The following is a 16,697-nucleotide window of genomic DNA, read 5'->3' as shown; positions in this document are numbered from 1 at the left end:
CAGAGACGGAAACTGAAACTCAGAAAAGGAAGAGGACGCCCAAGATCACAGGCCGGGAGAGAGCTGACCCGGGAGGCCTCCTTCTAGCTGGAGGATGAGGGCTGTCCCGGCCCTTAGTCCCTGGGTTTAGACCCATGCATGCCCCACCTTGAGTTTCCTCAAGGCTGGGCTGTGGGGAGGTCACACCTCTGGCCTCCCGTCTCAGGGTATCTGAACGTGCTGGTGAACCAAGGCTGGAAGGAGCGCTGGTGCCGCCTGAAGTGCAACACCCTGTATTTCCACAAGGACCGCACAGACCTTCAGACCCACGTGAATGCCATTGCCCTCCGCGGCTGTGAGGTGGCCCCGGGCTTTGGCCCCAGACACCCATTTGCTTTCAGGATCCTGCGCAACCGGCAGGAGGTCGCCATCTTGGAGGTGAGAGGCGAGAATCCAGGCCACCCTGGGTACTGGGAGCCGAAGGGAGCGCTGACCTGGGCGGGCGTTGGCTTTTGTCTTGGGGGCCTTGCTACTGACCATATGGGGACTGAGGAAGAAAGGGAAGGAAGCCAACTGCTGCCAAGTGATCCAGTAGGGTTGCCAGTTAAAGTACAAAACACCCACTTCAATTTGATTTTCAGATAAACAACAGATGTTTTTAATACAATATCCCATGCAGCACTTGGGACGTAACTAGGCTAAAACATTATTGACTGTTTCTCTGAAGTTTGAATTTAACAGAGCACTCTACTTTTTATTTGTGACATCTAGCCACCCTAGAACCAAGGTTTCTTTTTGCTCCCTTATCTTAAAATCCCAAGTCTGAAAGTCATCTAGTCTGCTGAACCCACACCGGATCCTGAAATCTCCTCTAAAGCCTCCCATCAGTGTCCCTCCACCTCCAATAAACCCAGCCCTTCCAGAGAGCATGCCCTGCCCACTGAACAAAGCAAATTTTTAGAAAGGCTCTCTATTTTGAGATGAAATCTTCAAGCTTGATAAGGCCGTAACCATGCCTGTTCTGCATACTTTGGTTTTTCCAGAACCCAGCATTATTCCCAGCACAGACTAAGGGCTCAATTAACATTTGCTTAACAAGTGGCTCAATGAAAAACTGATTTCTTTTCACCCATTCATTGTCAGCCCTACCCAGTGGCACTAGCCTTCCTCCTGAAGTCAGGCAGAACAACTAAATCTCTCTTCTATATCTCAGTCCTGTGGCTATTTAGATTCTAAAATGTTAACACTGGAGGAAAATGTAAGTACCCCCTCACATTACGGATAAGGAAACCGAGCCCAGGGCAGCCAAGTTCTTTGGCCAAGGCTCCACAGAGGGTCAGTGGCCTCTTGGTCTTATCCTAGAACTAAAACCCAGCCTCTTGGCCTTGTTTTCTTTGTCCAGTACCCACTGCCTCTCTCAGTTCTTAAATTTCAAGAAATACTACCTCAGTAGCTCACTATTATTTTTGATAGTTTGAGATGGGTCTCTTATTTCTCTTAAATTGCACACAGAGCTCTCTGGCAGAAAGTGTTCTTTCTTTATTCACATTTAGCATTTGTGGGCTAAGTTGAGTTTATAACAGTGCTCTTTAAATGAGAACTAACATAAGTATGCATTTAGTTGGCCAGCAATTTCTTGTAGATCTTCCTGTAAATGATTGGCAATTATAATACAAGAAAAATCGTGATTGGGCTGTATGAGAAATACTCTCCTCTAATAAAAATTAAATATTTTTAAAGCATATTCAGGGAGCACCCAAATGTTGTTTTCATATCTAAATTGTCAGGAAGGCTCTGAGGATAGTGAGCAGAGACCTGAACTGAATAGAGGGAGGGTGGGGGCCATTTGGACTTCCACATATGTGTGCTAATCTTGTTCTTCTTGGACCCCTAAGTATTGGGGACATAACAGGTACTATATAAGTGGGTTTGGCTTAAGTGGGAAGTAGCCAGAGGCCCTGACAGTGCCAGCGTGAACTCAGCTTGTGCCTCCTCTCCCTCAGGCAAGCTGTTCAGAGGACATGGGCCGCTGGCTGGGGCTGCTGCTGGTGGAGATGGGCTCCAAAGTCACTCCCGAGGCGCTGCATTATGACTACGTGGACGTGGAGACCTTAACCAGCATTGTCAGTGCGGGGCGCAACTCCTTCCTGTAAGAGTCCGCCTCCCAAGGCCCACAGCTGCCACGGACATTCCCTGTCTCAGCTCCCTCTCCGAGGCCCTGAGTCCAGCCCTGGGCACTGGGAGGGAAGGCTGAGGAGGGCTCTGCTCCCTTGGGAAGTCGGCAGGAGTGGGCTGATTAAAGGAGGTAGCCCAGGATCAGGGAAAGCTATGGATGGAATGAGCAGAAGTGGAGAAGCCCTTTTTTATAGTGACATGGGCTCTGCTCCGATGCCACCAAACCTTAGGTTCTCACACCCTTGAGCATCAGGGTGGGAGGCATGGGGCTGGCATGTGGAATTCGGAACTAAAAGAGCTATGTTCAAGTCATAGCTCTATCACAATCATCTGCCTGGCTGGTTGCGTGCCAGCTTGGGTCCTCTGTTTTCTCACTTATATAACAGAGGGGATGCATGACCTGTTTCCTGGGTGGTTGTGAGAATCATACAGGTCCTTGCTTGTAGGGCCCTTAACACAGCAATGGCCCAGTGCTACTTGCAATGGTTGCTATTACTCACCTTCCAATATCCACTGTGAGCTGCTGCCAAAATCAAATGAGAAAGTAGAAAGGCAAGCGCTGTAAGCTGCAAGGTGTCATCGTCATCACACCTTGTATTTTCTAGATATGCAAGATCCTGCCAGGACCAATGGCCTGAGCCCCGTGTCTATGATGATGTCCCTTATGAAAAGATGCAGGTACGATCCCTTGGGGCTGCCCATGGCAAAGCTCTACCTGTCTTAGCTCTACCTGTCTCTTTCCCTCACTACAGTCATGCACTGCTTAATGTCAGGGACACATTCTGAGAAGTGCATCTTTAGGCGATTTCGATCTTGTGCAGGCATCATGCAGTGCACTTACACAAACCTAGATGGTATAGCTACAACACACCTAGGCTACCTGGTATAGCCTATTGTTCCTAGGCTACAAGCCTGTATAGCATGTTACTATACAAAACAACAGGCAATTAAATGAAGCACAAGAGAAAATGATGTAATCAAGAGACAAGGCAAACACAAGATGTATGAGGCTGCTGCAGGTGTAACACGGCATACTATTTTACAGCACCTTTTTTTTATAAGTAGAAAGAAAACACCCTAAAATAACAATTAAAAGTATAGTAAATACATAGCCAGTAACGCAGTCATTTGTAACTATCGAGTACTATGTACTAGACAGAATTGTATGCGCTATACTATTATAAGACTGGTGGCGACACAGGTTTGTTCACACCAGCATCACCACAAACATGTGAGCAGTGCACTGCACTACAATGTTAAGACAGCTACGATGTCACCAAGCAATAGGGATTTTTCAGCTCCATTATAATCTTATGGGACCACTGCTGTATGTGCCGTGACAGAAACATCATTATGCAGCACATGACCACACTCCTTTTTTCCTTTGCCTCAGAGGAACTGTTTTTGATTTAACCAGTGGCTGATCAGATGCTGGCAGGTGAATCAGACCTCCCAGGTAGGTAGGGGAGGTCGGGGAATCAGGCTGCCAAGGAAGGCAGCTGTGTCAGGACCCCCGCCTTGGGCCGCGCTAGATGACACTCTGAGCTCACACCTCTAGGACTCCCTTTACATGGTCTTTCTTCAGACACAAATGGACCAGTAACAGCAGGTTGAGATCTTTCTCAGTTGCAGAGTTTAGTAGCAAGACAGCTTAGTTCGTAAGGGCGCAGACTCTGCACTCAAGGCTCAATCCGAGTTCCTTTTGGCTTCACTCCTCTGGTCCTCCTTCCAGGTGTCACATGGATGTGATAAAACCTACCTGACGGAACTACTGCAAGAACTAAATTAAATATTTTAAAGAAAGAACTTAGCACACCACCTGGACAGGAAGGTCTTATACACAAAAATAAATCATACTACTGTTACTAATACCATTATTATATTACATAAACATCATTATTATGCTCATGGTTCCTGAGCTTTGACAGAATGTTGAGTGTTCTTAATACTCTTCAGGCACAAATGTACTGTTGGCCTAAGTTATATGACTTCTACCATTGGCTGATTTCATTCGCATTTTTTTTAACAATTCAGAAAATTATAAGGGTGCTTTTAAATGAGGTGAGGACAAACTATCTACGATAAATTAAACACAGTCACACACAATCTTTTCAGACTTTCTTAATTTTGCTCTCAGCAGATAATACAATTTAGGGTTATATTCTGCTACCCCCCCACCCCTGCTGCCTCCACAGGGTGGTACGAGGATCCCATGGTACACTGCTAGTGAAAGTGGTTTATATGTAAGGCCAGGACCTCAGAGGTCCCACAGCTCTCACCCGCCGAGCCCGGACCGGGGCACACCAATGTGGATGACTCTGAGCCTACCTGCACTTCATCTTCTTCCTCCATCTCCCGCCCAGGACGACGAGCTGGAACGACCCACTGGGGCCCAGGTGAAGCGCCACGCCTCCTCCTGCAGCGAGAAGTCCCATCGCGTGGATCCGCAGGTCAAAGTCAAACGCCATGCCTCCAGTGAGTCCTGTGGGGGAGGAAGGGAGGGAGGGAAGCAGTCTATGAGTGGAGGGAGTCTCAACATCATACTCCTCCAGGGATCAGGAAGGTAAATAAATGAGAGCAGTGAGCTGCAAGAAAAGACTCTACGGTAAGAAAAATAACATCACAAGCAGGGAGAGTAAGGGCAGTGAGCATGTGGCCTCCGAAGAGAAACAACAAAGAACAGGGTGGGGGAGACTAGGAGACTGGTCACACTCAGCCCCAGCCGATGGCCCCCACGCAACGCTGTCAGTTCTTCAAGAGAAACCAGAAGTCTAGACTCTGTGTGAAATCTACTTCTTTTTTTACTATTAGTAACTAATTTTTTTAAATTTTAACATCAAATAAAGCCATATATATACATATATACCTATTTATATATTTATAAAGTTCATCCTTGTCCTCAACTGTGTCTGTTACAGAAGCTAACGATTCATAATTTCTGATCTGGGGTAATTAAGTGGAGAACTGAGCTCCTCCAAATACCCTTGAGGCAGCTGCCACCAAAGGGATGGCTCACCCCTGTGTCCCAGCCTGAGCTCTGCCTAGCACCCCATTGGGGCTCAGTTAATTGCCTGACTGCCAAACTTCACAATCTTGACTAAGTATGCCAGACAACTATACAGTAAATTCTGTTTGCTTTCCAGGGCTAAGCTCTGCTGTTACGTGATTTATCTTTATGGGCAAGCCAACTTCCTGTAGGACAGCATGTTCCAAGAGTCTTTTATTTATTGCTTTACATTTCTTCCCCCTGCACCTAAACAAAGCCAAATTCTATTCTTTCCATTTTGCAGATTTATTTTTTAAATGCCTTTCTTTATCGTAGCTCCATTTCATTAGCATAGATAATCCCTTCTGGGGTGAGGAGACCTATATTCCACTCATCTCTTGATCACTAAATTCCCATGTATCTCTGGAGAAGTCCCTTCCCCTCTCTGGGTCTGAACCTTCCCTCTGAACAATTAGAGGGTTATTGTGTAACATTCCTTACACGCTATTCTCAAGAGCACTGGAAATATAGGGCCTTACGGAATGCCCATTTTGAAATGGAAAACTAACTGAAATGAGCATGTGCAATTAAAGAAATCACAAAATATATATTTTTTTAAAAACCTAACAAAAACAGACTCGTTCTTCAAATCAAATCTAATTTTGAAGCCCAGTTACAATAGATGTAAAGCAGAGCTACTCGGCGGGCGGGGAGGGGGGTCGGGGGCACCCCTGGCCTGCCTGTGCCCATGCAGTGGCCAGCTGGCCATCCTGTGAAATCACAGGGCAGCTGCACATCACAGGTCTAGTCCAGCCATGTTTTTCTGATGAAGAAACTGAAGAGCATAAAAGAGACAGTTCTTGCCCAAGATCATATATTAATTACTATTACTACATAACAAATTACCCAAACTTTGATAGCTCAAAAAAAATAGGCATGTATTATGTCACAGTGTCTGCAGGTCAGGAATCCTGGAGCAGCTCAGTCAGTAGTTCTGGCTTGGGGTCTCTACTGAGGTTGCAGTCAAGAGGTCAGCCAGTCACCTGAAGTCATCTGAAGGCTTGATATGCTGGAGGGTCTGCTCCCAAGGTAGCTCCCTTGCACGCCTGCGAAGTGTGTGTGGGTATTGGAAGGAGGCCTCAGTCCCTTGCCACGGGGTCTGCTTATTCACATGACAAGACGGCTGGCTTCCCCCAGAGCAAGTGACCCAGAAGGGAGTAACAGAGAAGAAGCTGCGATGCTTCTATAATCTGGCTTTGGGAGTCACACTCTGTCATTTCCGCCATATCCTAATGGTCACACGGGTCAGCCCTACCCAGTGTGGGAGGAGCCTACGAAAGAACACGAATACCAGAAACAACAATTCTGGGGGCCAAGTGGACCGCTGAGAAGATGGCGGTGTGAGAAGTTCCACAGAACCACTCTCCAGCAAAACCAGCGTAACTGGTGAAAATTACTCATACAAACATGTAAAGGCTCTGGAAAATTTCCAGGGCATAGAAGCAAATGAAGAAAGGTAAGAACAGTGAGAGCAGCTCCATGAGAGCAGTAAACGAGACCACAGGTGAGCTAGTCCGTCACAGAGACCCAGGGAGAGAGAGAGCAAAGAAGAGCCCTCCTGGTGTCAAAACAAGACTGACCTCAAAAGACCGGCCTCAAACACTACACTGCAAAGGGCCAAAGTGAATCAGATCAGACTATGGGGCAGCTGCTACCCCAGGGAATTGTCTAAAACAACAAAGCAAAACACTGACAATTAGAGGGGCCCAGCAGCTCGGGTTGATAGCAGCAGAGGCAGACAGCTCAGCAGAGAGACCGGGAGGACACTCAGAGCCCTGTCAAGACCACGGTCCTCGCAGGGTGGCTGTACACGTGCCCAAAAATGTACCCTCCGAGGAGCACCGTCAGAGGCTCCACACTACAGCGGGGAATGGACTTCTCTGAACAAGCCAGCTGAGTCACTAACCAAACATCCCGGGGGTGGCGGCCAGCATCCAGAGATGCCACAATACATGATCTAAAATGTCTAATTTGCAAACAAAAAATATGAAACATGTAAAGAAACAAGAAAGAGTGAGCCATAAAGAGGGAGAAAAAGAATGAAGAAAAATGACCAGAATACCATGTGCACTAACATATGCATAACGGAAGTATCAGAAAGGGAGGGGAGAAAGAAGCGTCAAAAAAAGTATTAAAAGAAATAAAGGCTGAAAACTCGCCAAATTTATTGAAAAGCATTATTTATATATCTAGTATACCAGTGAAATTCAAGTAAAATAAAAGCAAAGAGATCTACAAAAGTCACATCATGGTCAAAATGCTAGAGCCAAAGACAAGGAGGAAATCTTGAAAGCAGAAGAGAACATCGATTTGTCACTTACAAAGGATCCCCAATAAGGTTAACAATTGACTTATCAGAAACAACCGAGGCTTTCCTCTTAAGACCACCTGGAATACTTTTCAGCAATGAAAAGGAATGTGCCAATACATAATACATTAGCACAACAGTTATATTAGTAACTTGGATCCTAAACATTCCTTTTTCTCCCCTCCACTATGGAAGCCCAAATTTTTCTGGAAGGCACTTGGGCTGTTCTCACGAATACTATGAGGCCCAGTGAATTATAGCGCCTTCCCACAGCCTGGTTCCCTTCTTCGCCACCATCTGAGTGACTCAAGTGTCACAGGCTGGGGTGTGAGATAAGCCGCTCTCTGTGGTGCTAATGTATTAAGGCAAACTGGGGCAGTGGCTCCCAAAGGTGAGCCCACTCGCTGGTTCAGACCCTAAGAAAGTTCTCACTCACCTGCAATCAAATGGCAAAAGTAAGCAAAGTACATGAAGGTTTTCCTTAAGCTAAATCTGTTCCATGTAAATGACTACTTTATTCTGCATTGGTGTCCTTTCCAACTGTGGGGATGTTAAAATATTATTTGTTTCATAAATTATTAGGAATAATTATATAGCAGCTGGGGTTTTTAAGGGCCTTATCTGATATGTCAACAGCCTTTTGTTGGTCTGCTCATTTTTCAAAATTATACCAGTCTATAAAATTCAAAAGTCTGGGAGCCAACTCCCCTGTTATGCCATGTGTATCTGGGAAGCTGGGGGACATATGAGCCCCCTTCTTTCCCCCTCCATGCTTTATTTATTATCTGGCTTGAACTGTAGGGTAGTTGTGGCAGGAACTGAGTTTTGCATGGGGCACTGCATAACCACTGCAATCTCTACAAGAACTGGAGAGACGAGACCCACACAATTATCAGCAAATCATAGGAATCACTCCACGCCCCACTTACTTACAAAGGACTGTGTGTGGCTGTCTGTAGCAACAAAATAAACAAAACTTCCCCTGAGAGGTTGGACTGTGGCCCTGCCCCAGCTAGCGCAGCACTGCATGGCACAGACCCTGGGGTTAGGTAGGTGGACACAGGTTCAAAATGAGGCTCTGCCATCATTAGCAGTAAGATCTAACCTGTCTGTGCCTGTTCCCTCAACAAGAAAACAGAGCTAGCAGTACTACGATTTTAAGAAAATTAAGTGGAAATGCATATAAACGGCCCAGCATATAGTAAATACTCAATAAATTTTTGCTTTAAGTATTTGTTGTTTTTGTCCATCATCATAGTGTAGAGCCCAGAGTAGACTACTAAATCCCCCTCTGCCCCCACATATTTCCCAGTAATAAAATGGGTAATGCTTGGCCCTGGTCAGGTATCTCCGTTGGTTAGAGCATCGTCCCAATATGCCAAGGTCGGAGGTTTGATCCCCGAACAGGGTACATATAAGAATCAACCAATGAGTGCATAAATAAGTGGAACAACAAATCAATCTCTCTCTCTCTCTCTCTCTCTCTCTCTCCCCCCTCCCCGCTTTCCCTCTCTCCCTCAAAAATCAAATCTTTAAAAAAATGGGCAATGCCCAAGGTCTTGATTCTCTACAGATCTGAGTTATATCTACCTGTCTCCTTGTCTTATGTATACATGAGAGTTGACTATAAAACATACCCTTTTAAAGCCAAGGGGTGTTATACATCACAACATTTGTTTTACATTATTATTATGATCATCATCATCTAACCTTTACTAAGCACTTACTATTTTCCAGGTACTACACTAAGAACTTTTCATGAATTATATCATTTAAAACCTACCCCAATCCTAAGAGGTAAATTTGATCAATATCCACATTTACAAATGAAGAAACTAGGGGCAAGGAGAAAGGCACAAAAACACCACCATTCACTTTTTCCTGATGTCTCATAGCTATTAAAGGGCAAAAGAGAATGCAAACCTTTGTCCGTCTAGTTCCAAAGCCCTCGTTCCTCATCCCTGTCCTCTACTACCTCCCTTTTGGTCCTGCTTCCTTAGAGGAGCTGCACTAAATATATCTAGGGGTACAGATCTAAATACCCCCATTGCATAGATGGAGAGGTGGAGGCTGAGAGAGAAGCGAACACCACCCAGGTATCCTTACCAGAGGTCAGAAGTGAGGGCCTTGCCCTGCCTCACATCTCCGCAGGTGCCAATCAGTACAAGTACGGTAAGAACCGAGCGGAGGAGGATGCCCGGAGGTACCTGGTAGAAAAAGAGAAGCTGGAGAAAGAGAAAGAGACGATCCGGACAGAGCTGATGGCCCTGCGGCAGGAAAAGAGGGGGCTGAAGGATGCCATTCGGAACAGCCCAGGTACCTGCGTGGGGGTGGTCCCGAGGGCTCTTGGGGGGCTCAGCCTCGACACGTCCCCTAACACAGGTCATCTGGTGTCTCACCCAGGACAGGTGAGCTTCTCCTTCCCTTCCTCCTCCTCCTCATTGTCACCACCCCTACCATCAACATCATCACCATCATCCCTCCTGACTAACGGAAGTGCCATCCATTTAATAGCTGCTTTGGGCTAAAGGGATGGAAAAGCATCACAAAAATATGTGCATTTAATGTGGTAAGATGTAATCTAATTTTAGAAATGTGAAAACAGAGTGTGCCTTAGAATCAAAGAAATAATAGATCGTGTTGAACCTCACATTAACTCCTTCGTTCACAGACAGGTGCTGAGCACCCGACTGTGTGAAACATCGGTCCAGGTGCTGGGAATTATAGACAGTGACACTTTGCCAGGAACCTCTTCTGAAACCCAGGGCCATGCCCTCCATAGGCCTTGCCAGCTCTGGGCTCCTCTCAATCTCAGTTTCTGCTGTTTCCTTTTAATTCTCTCTATAGCTACAATTCAGCTCACTTTCAGTACTGTGTGAGACATTGGTCCAGGTGCTCGGCATGAGGGACAGTGCCTGGTACATAGCAAGCACTCAGTAAGTATTTACTGAATGGACAATTGAATGAATGAAAAGAACCCATCATTACCAGAAACACCCCCAGTGCTGCCTCAGGGCAAACAATAGTTTTTAAACCTGGTAAGGTGCAACATAGCTCTTGGCATGAAGAATGTTCTAATATAGCGTTGTTCAGTTAAACTGAATAGGCGGCAAAATCCTAGGAGGAATCCTGGGTCAATGTAAAACCTTATGTTATGATTCTTTGTTACAAGTAACAGAAACCAAAGTTAAACTGGCTTAGAAATGAAAAGAAGAAAAACGCAACTGAAACATTGAACAGTCAGGTATAATGAGGCCCAAGGACTTAAATGATATCCCCAGAAAGCATCTCTCTCTAACTCTTCCTTCTGCCTTCCTCTCCATTGGTTTCATTCTCTGCCCCTCCTGGTGAAAATGGCTGTGCAGCTCCGGCCCTTACCTAATCCTCTCAGCCACCCCAGCAGAGAGAACTTCTCTTCCCAATGGCCCCCACAAACACATCAGGGTTCACTCTGACCAACACTGATCCCTAAACCCGTCACTGTGACCAGAAAATGAGACATGATTATGGGCCAGGACTAAGTTATGTGCCAGCCCCTTGGAGCTGGGAGTGAGGTCAGCCCCATCCAAATTATAAAGAATGAGAGAGGAAAGGTGGTTTCCCAGTGGAAAAGCAGGGTTCTGTATCCAGAAGATGGGAAAATGGGCATTGGGAAGGTAAAACCCCAGGCCCAAAATCCACATCCTCATCGGGACTGAGGATAGGAAGGACCCTCTGGTAGGGTCAGACTAGGGCCTGAGGCCCTGCCAAACTGCTGGATGCTTCAGGCCGGGCTCAGCTATTTTCATCAATGTTTTTGGACACAGGAGCAAAGTTAAAGGTTCTGGAGGAGGCCGTGGCCGCCCTGGAAGCTCAGTGTCGGGCAAAGGAGGAGCACCGGATCGACCTGGAGCTGAGGCTGGTGGCTGTGAAGGAGCGCTTACAGCAGTCTCTGGCCGGGGGCCCGGCCCTGGGACTCTCCGTGAGCTGCAAGAACAAGGGTGGGGTGAGTCCACCCTCTGCTGCTCCCGGGGCAGCTGCTCCCTAATGCCCTCGCATGCTAAACCTCTTGATCATTCTTTGCAGCTAGGGGTTATGCTCATTTACAGGTGACAAAACAGGCCCTAAAGGACATGCCATTGGTGGCAGAGCTAGGAAGGGGACCCTTGCAGCAAGTTCTCTGGCCTGTGTTCTCTCCATTGGCACATCACCAGTTGACTTTGTATCCTGAATGCGATCTTAGAAGTGGCCTTACTGAAAATAGTAACTACCATGTGTTGAATAAGAATAACAGGCTTGAAGTGATCAATTACCACAGGCCAGTACAGCATCTTAACTGGTATTACCTCACATAGTCTTCATAGCAGTCCTGTGAAGTAGAACTATGTGTATTCACCCCACTTGACATACCAGGAAACGGAGGTTCAGAGGTGTTGAATGTCTTGTTCAAGAGCACTCAGCTAAGGGGGAGACAGGACCCCAAACCCCAGAAATTCTGACTCCGAAGCCCTGCACGGGCCACCTTGCACATGCCCTCCTCGAGGGACCCCAGGGTGCCAGGCCCTGTCCTCAGGGCTCTGCATCCATTACCTAACTTTCCCAGCAACCCTGCAAGGTAAGAGACTCTCGCCTTGAATGAGACTTCCTCAGGGAGAACGAGAACTTTGCTGACCTCTGTTTATATCACAGTGTCTCACCTGCAGCACTACTGACCTTTAGGAATGATGATTCTATTTATAGGGGACTACAGTGTACACTGTGGGATGTTTAGCAGCATCCTCAGCCACTACCCCCTGGATGCCCGGAGCTCCACACTCCCAGTTATGACAACCAAAAATGTGTCCAAAAATTGCCACATGTCCTTGGGAAGGCATAAATGGCCCCTCCCCATTTGGGAGCCACTGGTCTAAATTAGCAACAGTCCCATCCTAATTGCTATTCTTCCTCATAGCATTTAACCACAGTTTGTGTGTGTCTGTCTGTGTGTATATTTTTATCCGTACTTGTCCAATGTCTATCTCTTCAACCAGATGGTTGAATTGGACTATATATTTTTTTTTATCATTACAGCCCTAGCCTTTTAAATAATCTGAAAAATATAGTAAGAGTGCAATAAATGTTTGTCAAATGAATAAATGCTATACTTGCTTTCAGACAAGGAAATTAAGACTCGGAAATGAAGTACTTTGTCTGATAAGTGTGTGTTGTCATTGACAACTTTAATCTCATTGTTGTCCAAGGTCACAGCTGCCTGGTCAGACCATACCTTATAACTTGGAAGCTAGGGCTGTTTCTTACATCCTACACATCCTCTTCGTGGGGCATTTCCAACCTCACTTAAAAATGAAGAGATTGCCCTCGCTGGTGTGGCTCAGTGGATTGAGCACAAGCCTGCAAACAAAAGGGTCACTGCTTTGATTCCCAGTCAGGGCACATGCCTGAGTTGCAGACCAAGTCCCCCAGTTGGGGGTGTGTGAGAGGTAACCACACATTTAATGTTTCTCTCCCTCTCTTTCTCCCTCCCTTCCCCTCTCTCTAAAAAAATAAATAAAAAGATCTAAAAAAATAATAAATTAATATGTTAATAAATAACATTTTTTTAAAAAAGAAGAGATTAACGGCCAATGACCAAACAACTTTACAGAGTCACAGAGGGCTGGTGGACAAGCTAGAAGTGGTTCTTTCATCCTAGCTGCTTCCTCCCACCTGTATTCCCTGATGTTCACATTCTAGAAGACCTTTCCTCCACTTTTGATACTTTCCGTAGCCTTTGGAGATAGAGGAGTCTTCTCTAAATTCCCCTGCAGGCTAAACTGTTAATATGTCCCATTTAAGGAACTACGTCCAGTAAGGTACTAAGCACAATCATCTGGAAATTTTAAGGGGTAAGGGCAGAATAGAAAATAGGAAGGCGGAGAGGGTAAGGACAGTGGGGTAGGAGTCCCAGCTCCCCCACTCATCAGCCACAGGACCTTGAAAAGTGACTTGATCTTCCCATTTTTCTTATCTGTAAAATATGATAACTAATAGTACCTACTTCATAGGCTTCAAAAGGCTAAATAAGCTAATCCTCCCAACGCCTAGTACGGGGTGAGGGTTCAGTCATCTTAGCTGTCATTCCAAGGCCCGCCAGCCTCTTCCTCCCCTCACGCTGTTCAGTGCTGGCTTGTTTGCATAGTGCCTTCTTCTATTTGCATTCTTTTGAGGGTAGGCTGGGTATAGGTAGCCAGCACTAGACTTCACCTGTGTATTATTTCTTATGTCAACAGGAAACTACAAATAAATCCCAGAATAACACCCCAGAGCAACCTGTCCCTGTCAACTGTGTTTCTGAGCTGAGGAAGAGGAGCCCATCCATCGTAACCTCAAACCAAGGAAGGGTGCTGCAAAAAGCCAAGGTATAGCAATAGTTCAGCTAATCAAAATTCAGAGAACTGACAGCCTCCTTTCTATGGAAGCAACAAAAACAGTCAGCTAGTGAGAAAGGCAAAGAATTGCCAATATACCAATGAAATAAAATTCGTGAACTCTGCTCAGAGGAGAAGACCCTCCAATCTCATTCAGAACCTATTAACTCTTTCTTAACACATAGCTCCCACAAGCTCTGGTTTCTGAGCTGACACTGTTTTGAGACAGGAAAGGCCCCTTCCATAGGTAAAAAAAAACACTGAAGATCAAGGAGTAAAGGAACTTGCCCAGGGTTATGCAAGGGCACCATTGTGAGAGCTGCCTTGCAGACCCACCTCTTCCAGTTCCAATCCAGGGCTCACTCCATGATACTAGTCCACCGTCCCATCTCTGACACCCTTGGGGCCAGCTGTGTTTCAGAACTTTAGCATCTTAGAAAGGTAATACGGTGCATCTACTATATGTGATGAAAAACCCCAACAAGTTCTCAGGAGGCACCCTATAAGCAAACATATTAATAATTCTATAACAAGATACATGAATATTCACACCACGTGGACTAAAGAGATTATAAACAGGTTTTGCCACCAGATGAGTTTGTGCCAAAACACTTGGGAAAAATTTGAGCTTACTGGATTTCAGAATCGCAGATAAGAAAGCATGGACCTGAAAAACAAATACCTGGGCATTAAAGTAACCAGCCAGAAACCAGATCACCTACACCAGACATCAGCAAATTTTTTATGTAAAGACCAGACAGTAAATATTGGAGGCTTTGAGGAACCCATGGTCTCTTTCACACAACCACTTAACTGCTATTGTAGCAGGAAAGCAGCTATAGATGATATGGAAACGGACGATGAACATGGCTGTCCCAATAAAACCTTATGTACAGACACTAAGATTTGACTTCCATATAATTTTAATATCATAAAAAATAGTATTTTTTAACATTTAAAAATGTGAAAACCATTCTTAGTTTAAAGGTCATACAAACCTGCCCCACTAAATGTTTTTGTGTAAACATGATCCTTGATTCTTGTGGCCACTTGAAGAACTTTGGATTCTGTTCTAGCCTAATGGAAAGTCATTGGTAAGTTTTGAGCAAAGAATTTTTAGATGTGAATTAATTTTTAAAAGACCATTCTGGTTACTATGTTCAGAATGGGTGAGGGGTTAAGAGCAGCCACTTAGAAACAGATGAGAAAGGTTTGGTGGAGTCAATATGAAGTGGCTGGCTTTGGAGGTCGAGCTAAAGGATTTGCTGATGAGGATGTGGAGGGTAGGGGAAAGGAATCAAGAATGACTCCTGGGTCACTGACCTGAGCAACTGTGGTTTGCGTGTCAAAGATGGGAGAGGAGCAGGTTGGGACTGGAGAATCCTCCCACTGAGGATTTTCTAACTACCACGTTCTGCCTTGGTTCACACCGTCACCTCTAGGGCTGGCTAGAAACCCCACGCATCGTTCACAGGTAAACAGCCATCCACCATTGGCCATGATTCCGATATCCCTCAGACGAACTCCTGGACAGGCCCCGGAGGAGGAAAGGAACCCTGTGAGATGCCTGCCCTCACTCTTCCTTAACAAACTGCTTTGGCTCCTCCTCCGTCAGCCTCCTGCCCCACCCCAGGGTCCTGAGGAACACACTGGAGCCAGATCCCCATGCCCCTCTTCATTCTGGGCCTGTTTTCTTGTCTCAGAAAGACGCTTTGTGATATTTGATCCCCCCTAAGAAATGAGACCCAGTGTGGAGAAATGACTTACCCACAGCCAAAGAAAGAGAATAGGACTAGGACCTACAGCTCTCTAATGTGGCCAGTTGAGACCTTTACACAACTAGGTGCAATGAGATGTTTTTATCTTACAAGTCTCACTAGACTATTCAGCAAACTGCTTTGTCTTGTCCTTCTGTACTTCAGGAATGGGAAATGAAGAAGACCTAGAAAGAAGATGAGAATTTTATCCAAAGGAAATATCAGCTTGTCCATTTAAGGCGGAAATGCTTTTTTCATCACAAGGAGATATCCGAAGACTGAAAGTAGCCCCTACTCTCCGGGGCACCCAAAAGACCAGCCTTTATTGTCTGCATGATTATAGGGGGTATAGGGAGGGAAGAAGTAAAGCGAAGAGGGAAATGAAGGGCATCCCTACATAACTTTACAGAGGGTGGAAAATGGGGGTGGAGGGAGACAGAATCTGCGTAGTTGTAAAGGTTTTGTTAAATGTCTTTGCCTTCCCTTCTGAAGAAATGAAAGCACATGTGAATAAGCCATTCCATCCCATTCTCAGCATGCCATTCCCCAATCCTTAGGGCAAAAGAAGGCAGTGCTGAATCAACAGTGGTGCAATACAGAGAGAAGACTTGATCATCCAATCACACTCGTGCCAGTTGGATTTGTGTCTGCATTACTGATAGCCTCTGGGCAAGATAAATAGACTGAAAAATTAACAGAACTATCCCTGTCCGCATAAAGGCAACAAAAACTATAGAGGACATGCAAATCCTACAGTCCTTCTGCATCTGCTTTAGGCAGATGCAGCTATTGGAACTTGATTTGAGTTGCTTTCATATCAGAGATCTGAGTAAGCAGCAGGTAAGGCTAGGTTCAGTAGCTGACATTTTAAGCTCAGAGTGATACTCAGTGACAGGGGCATGGATTGCTAATGTCCACAGGTGTTGCAAGCCTTTCAGGTTAAAGTCATTTGCTGTCAATTTAGTCCTCTACCTATTTTATATGACACTCCAGCTCCAGGAGTTATGATTAGAAATGTGACACTCTTTACATATTTATCCTTATCT

At 45.6% G+C, this 16,697-nt stretch overlaps 1 protein-coding gene across 1 annotated transcript in view; it reads left to right on the top strand.

Annotated features, from left to right (window-relative positions):
* Positions 1-16,371, top strand: part of AFAP1L1 (actin filament associated protein 1 like 1) — a 57,128-nt gene extending 40,757 nt beyond the window's left edge. The window contains exons 12-19 of the mRNA XM_054568205.1: positions 206-417; positions 1,983-2,128; positions 2,760-2,832; positions 4,518-4,629; positions 9,660-9,824; positions 11,315-11,493; positions 13,757-13,885; positions 15,817-16,371. Of these exons, the coding sequence (XP_054424180.1) occupies positions 206-417; positions 1,983-2,128; positions 2,760-2,832; positions 4,518-4,629; positions 9,660-9,824; positions 11,315-11,493; positions 13,757-13,885; positions 15,817-15,840 (1,040 nt within the window). The 3' untranslated portion in view covers positions 15,841-16,371. The remainder of the gene's footprint in view (positions 1-205; positions 418-1,982; positions 2,129-2,759; positions 2,833-4,517; positions 4,630-9,659; positions 9,825-11,314; positions 11,494-13,756; positions 13,886-15,816) is intronic.
* Positions 16,372-16,697: the final 326 nt, after the last annotated feature.

The sequence above is a fragment of the Pteronotus mesoamericanus genome, unplaced genomic scaffold (genome assembly GCF_021234165.1).
Source record: "Pteronotus mesoamericanus isolate MK-2021 breed Mesoamerican mustached bat unplaced genomic scaffold, CSHL_Meso_final contig_2, whole genome shotgun sequence".
In the NCBI taxonomy this organism is placed as follows: domain Eukaryota; kingdom Metazoa; phylum Chordata; class Mammalia; order Chiroptera; family Mormoopidae; genus Pteronotus; species Pteronotus mesoamericanus.
This window is presented reverse-complemented; position numbering and strand designations above follow the sequence as displayed.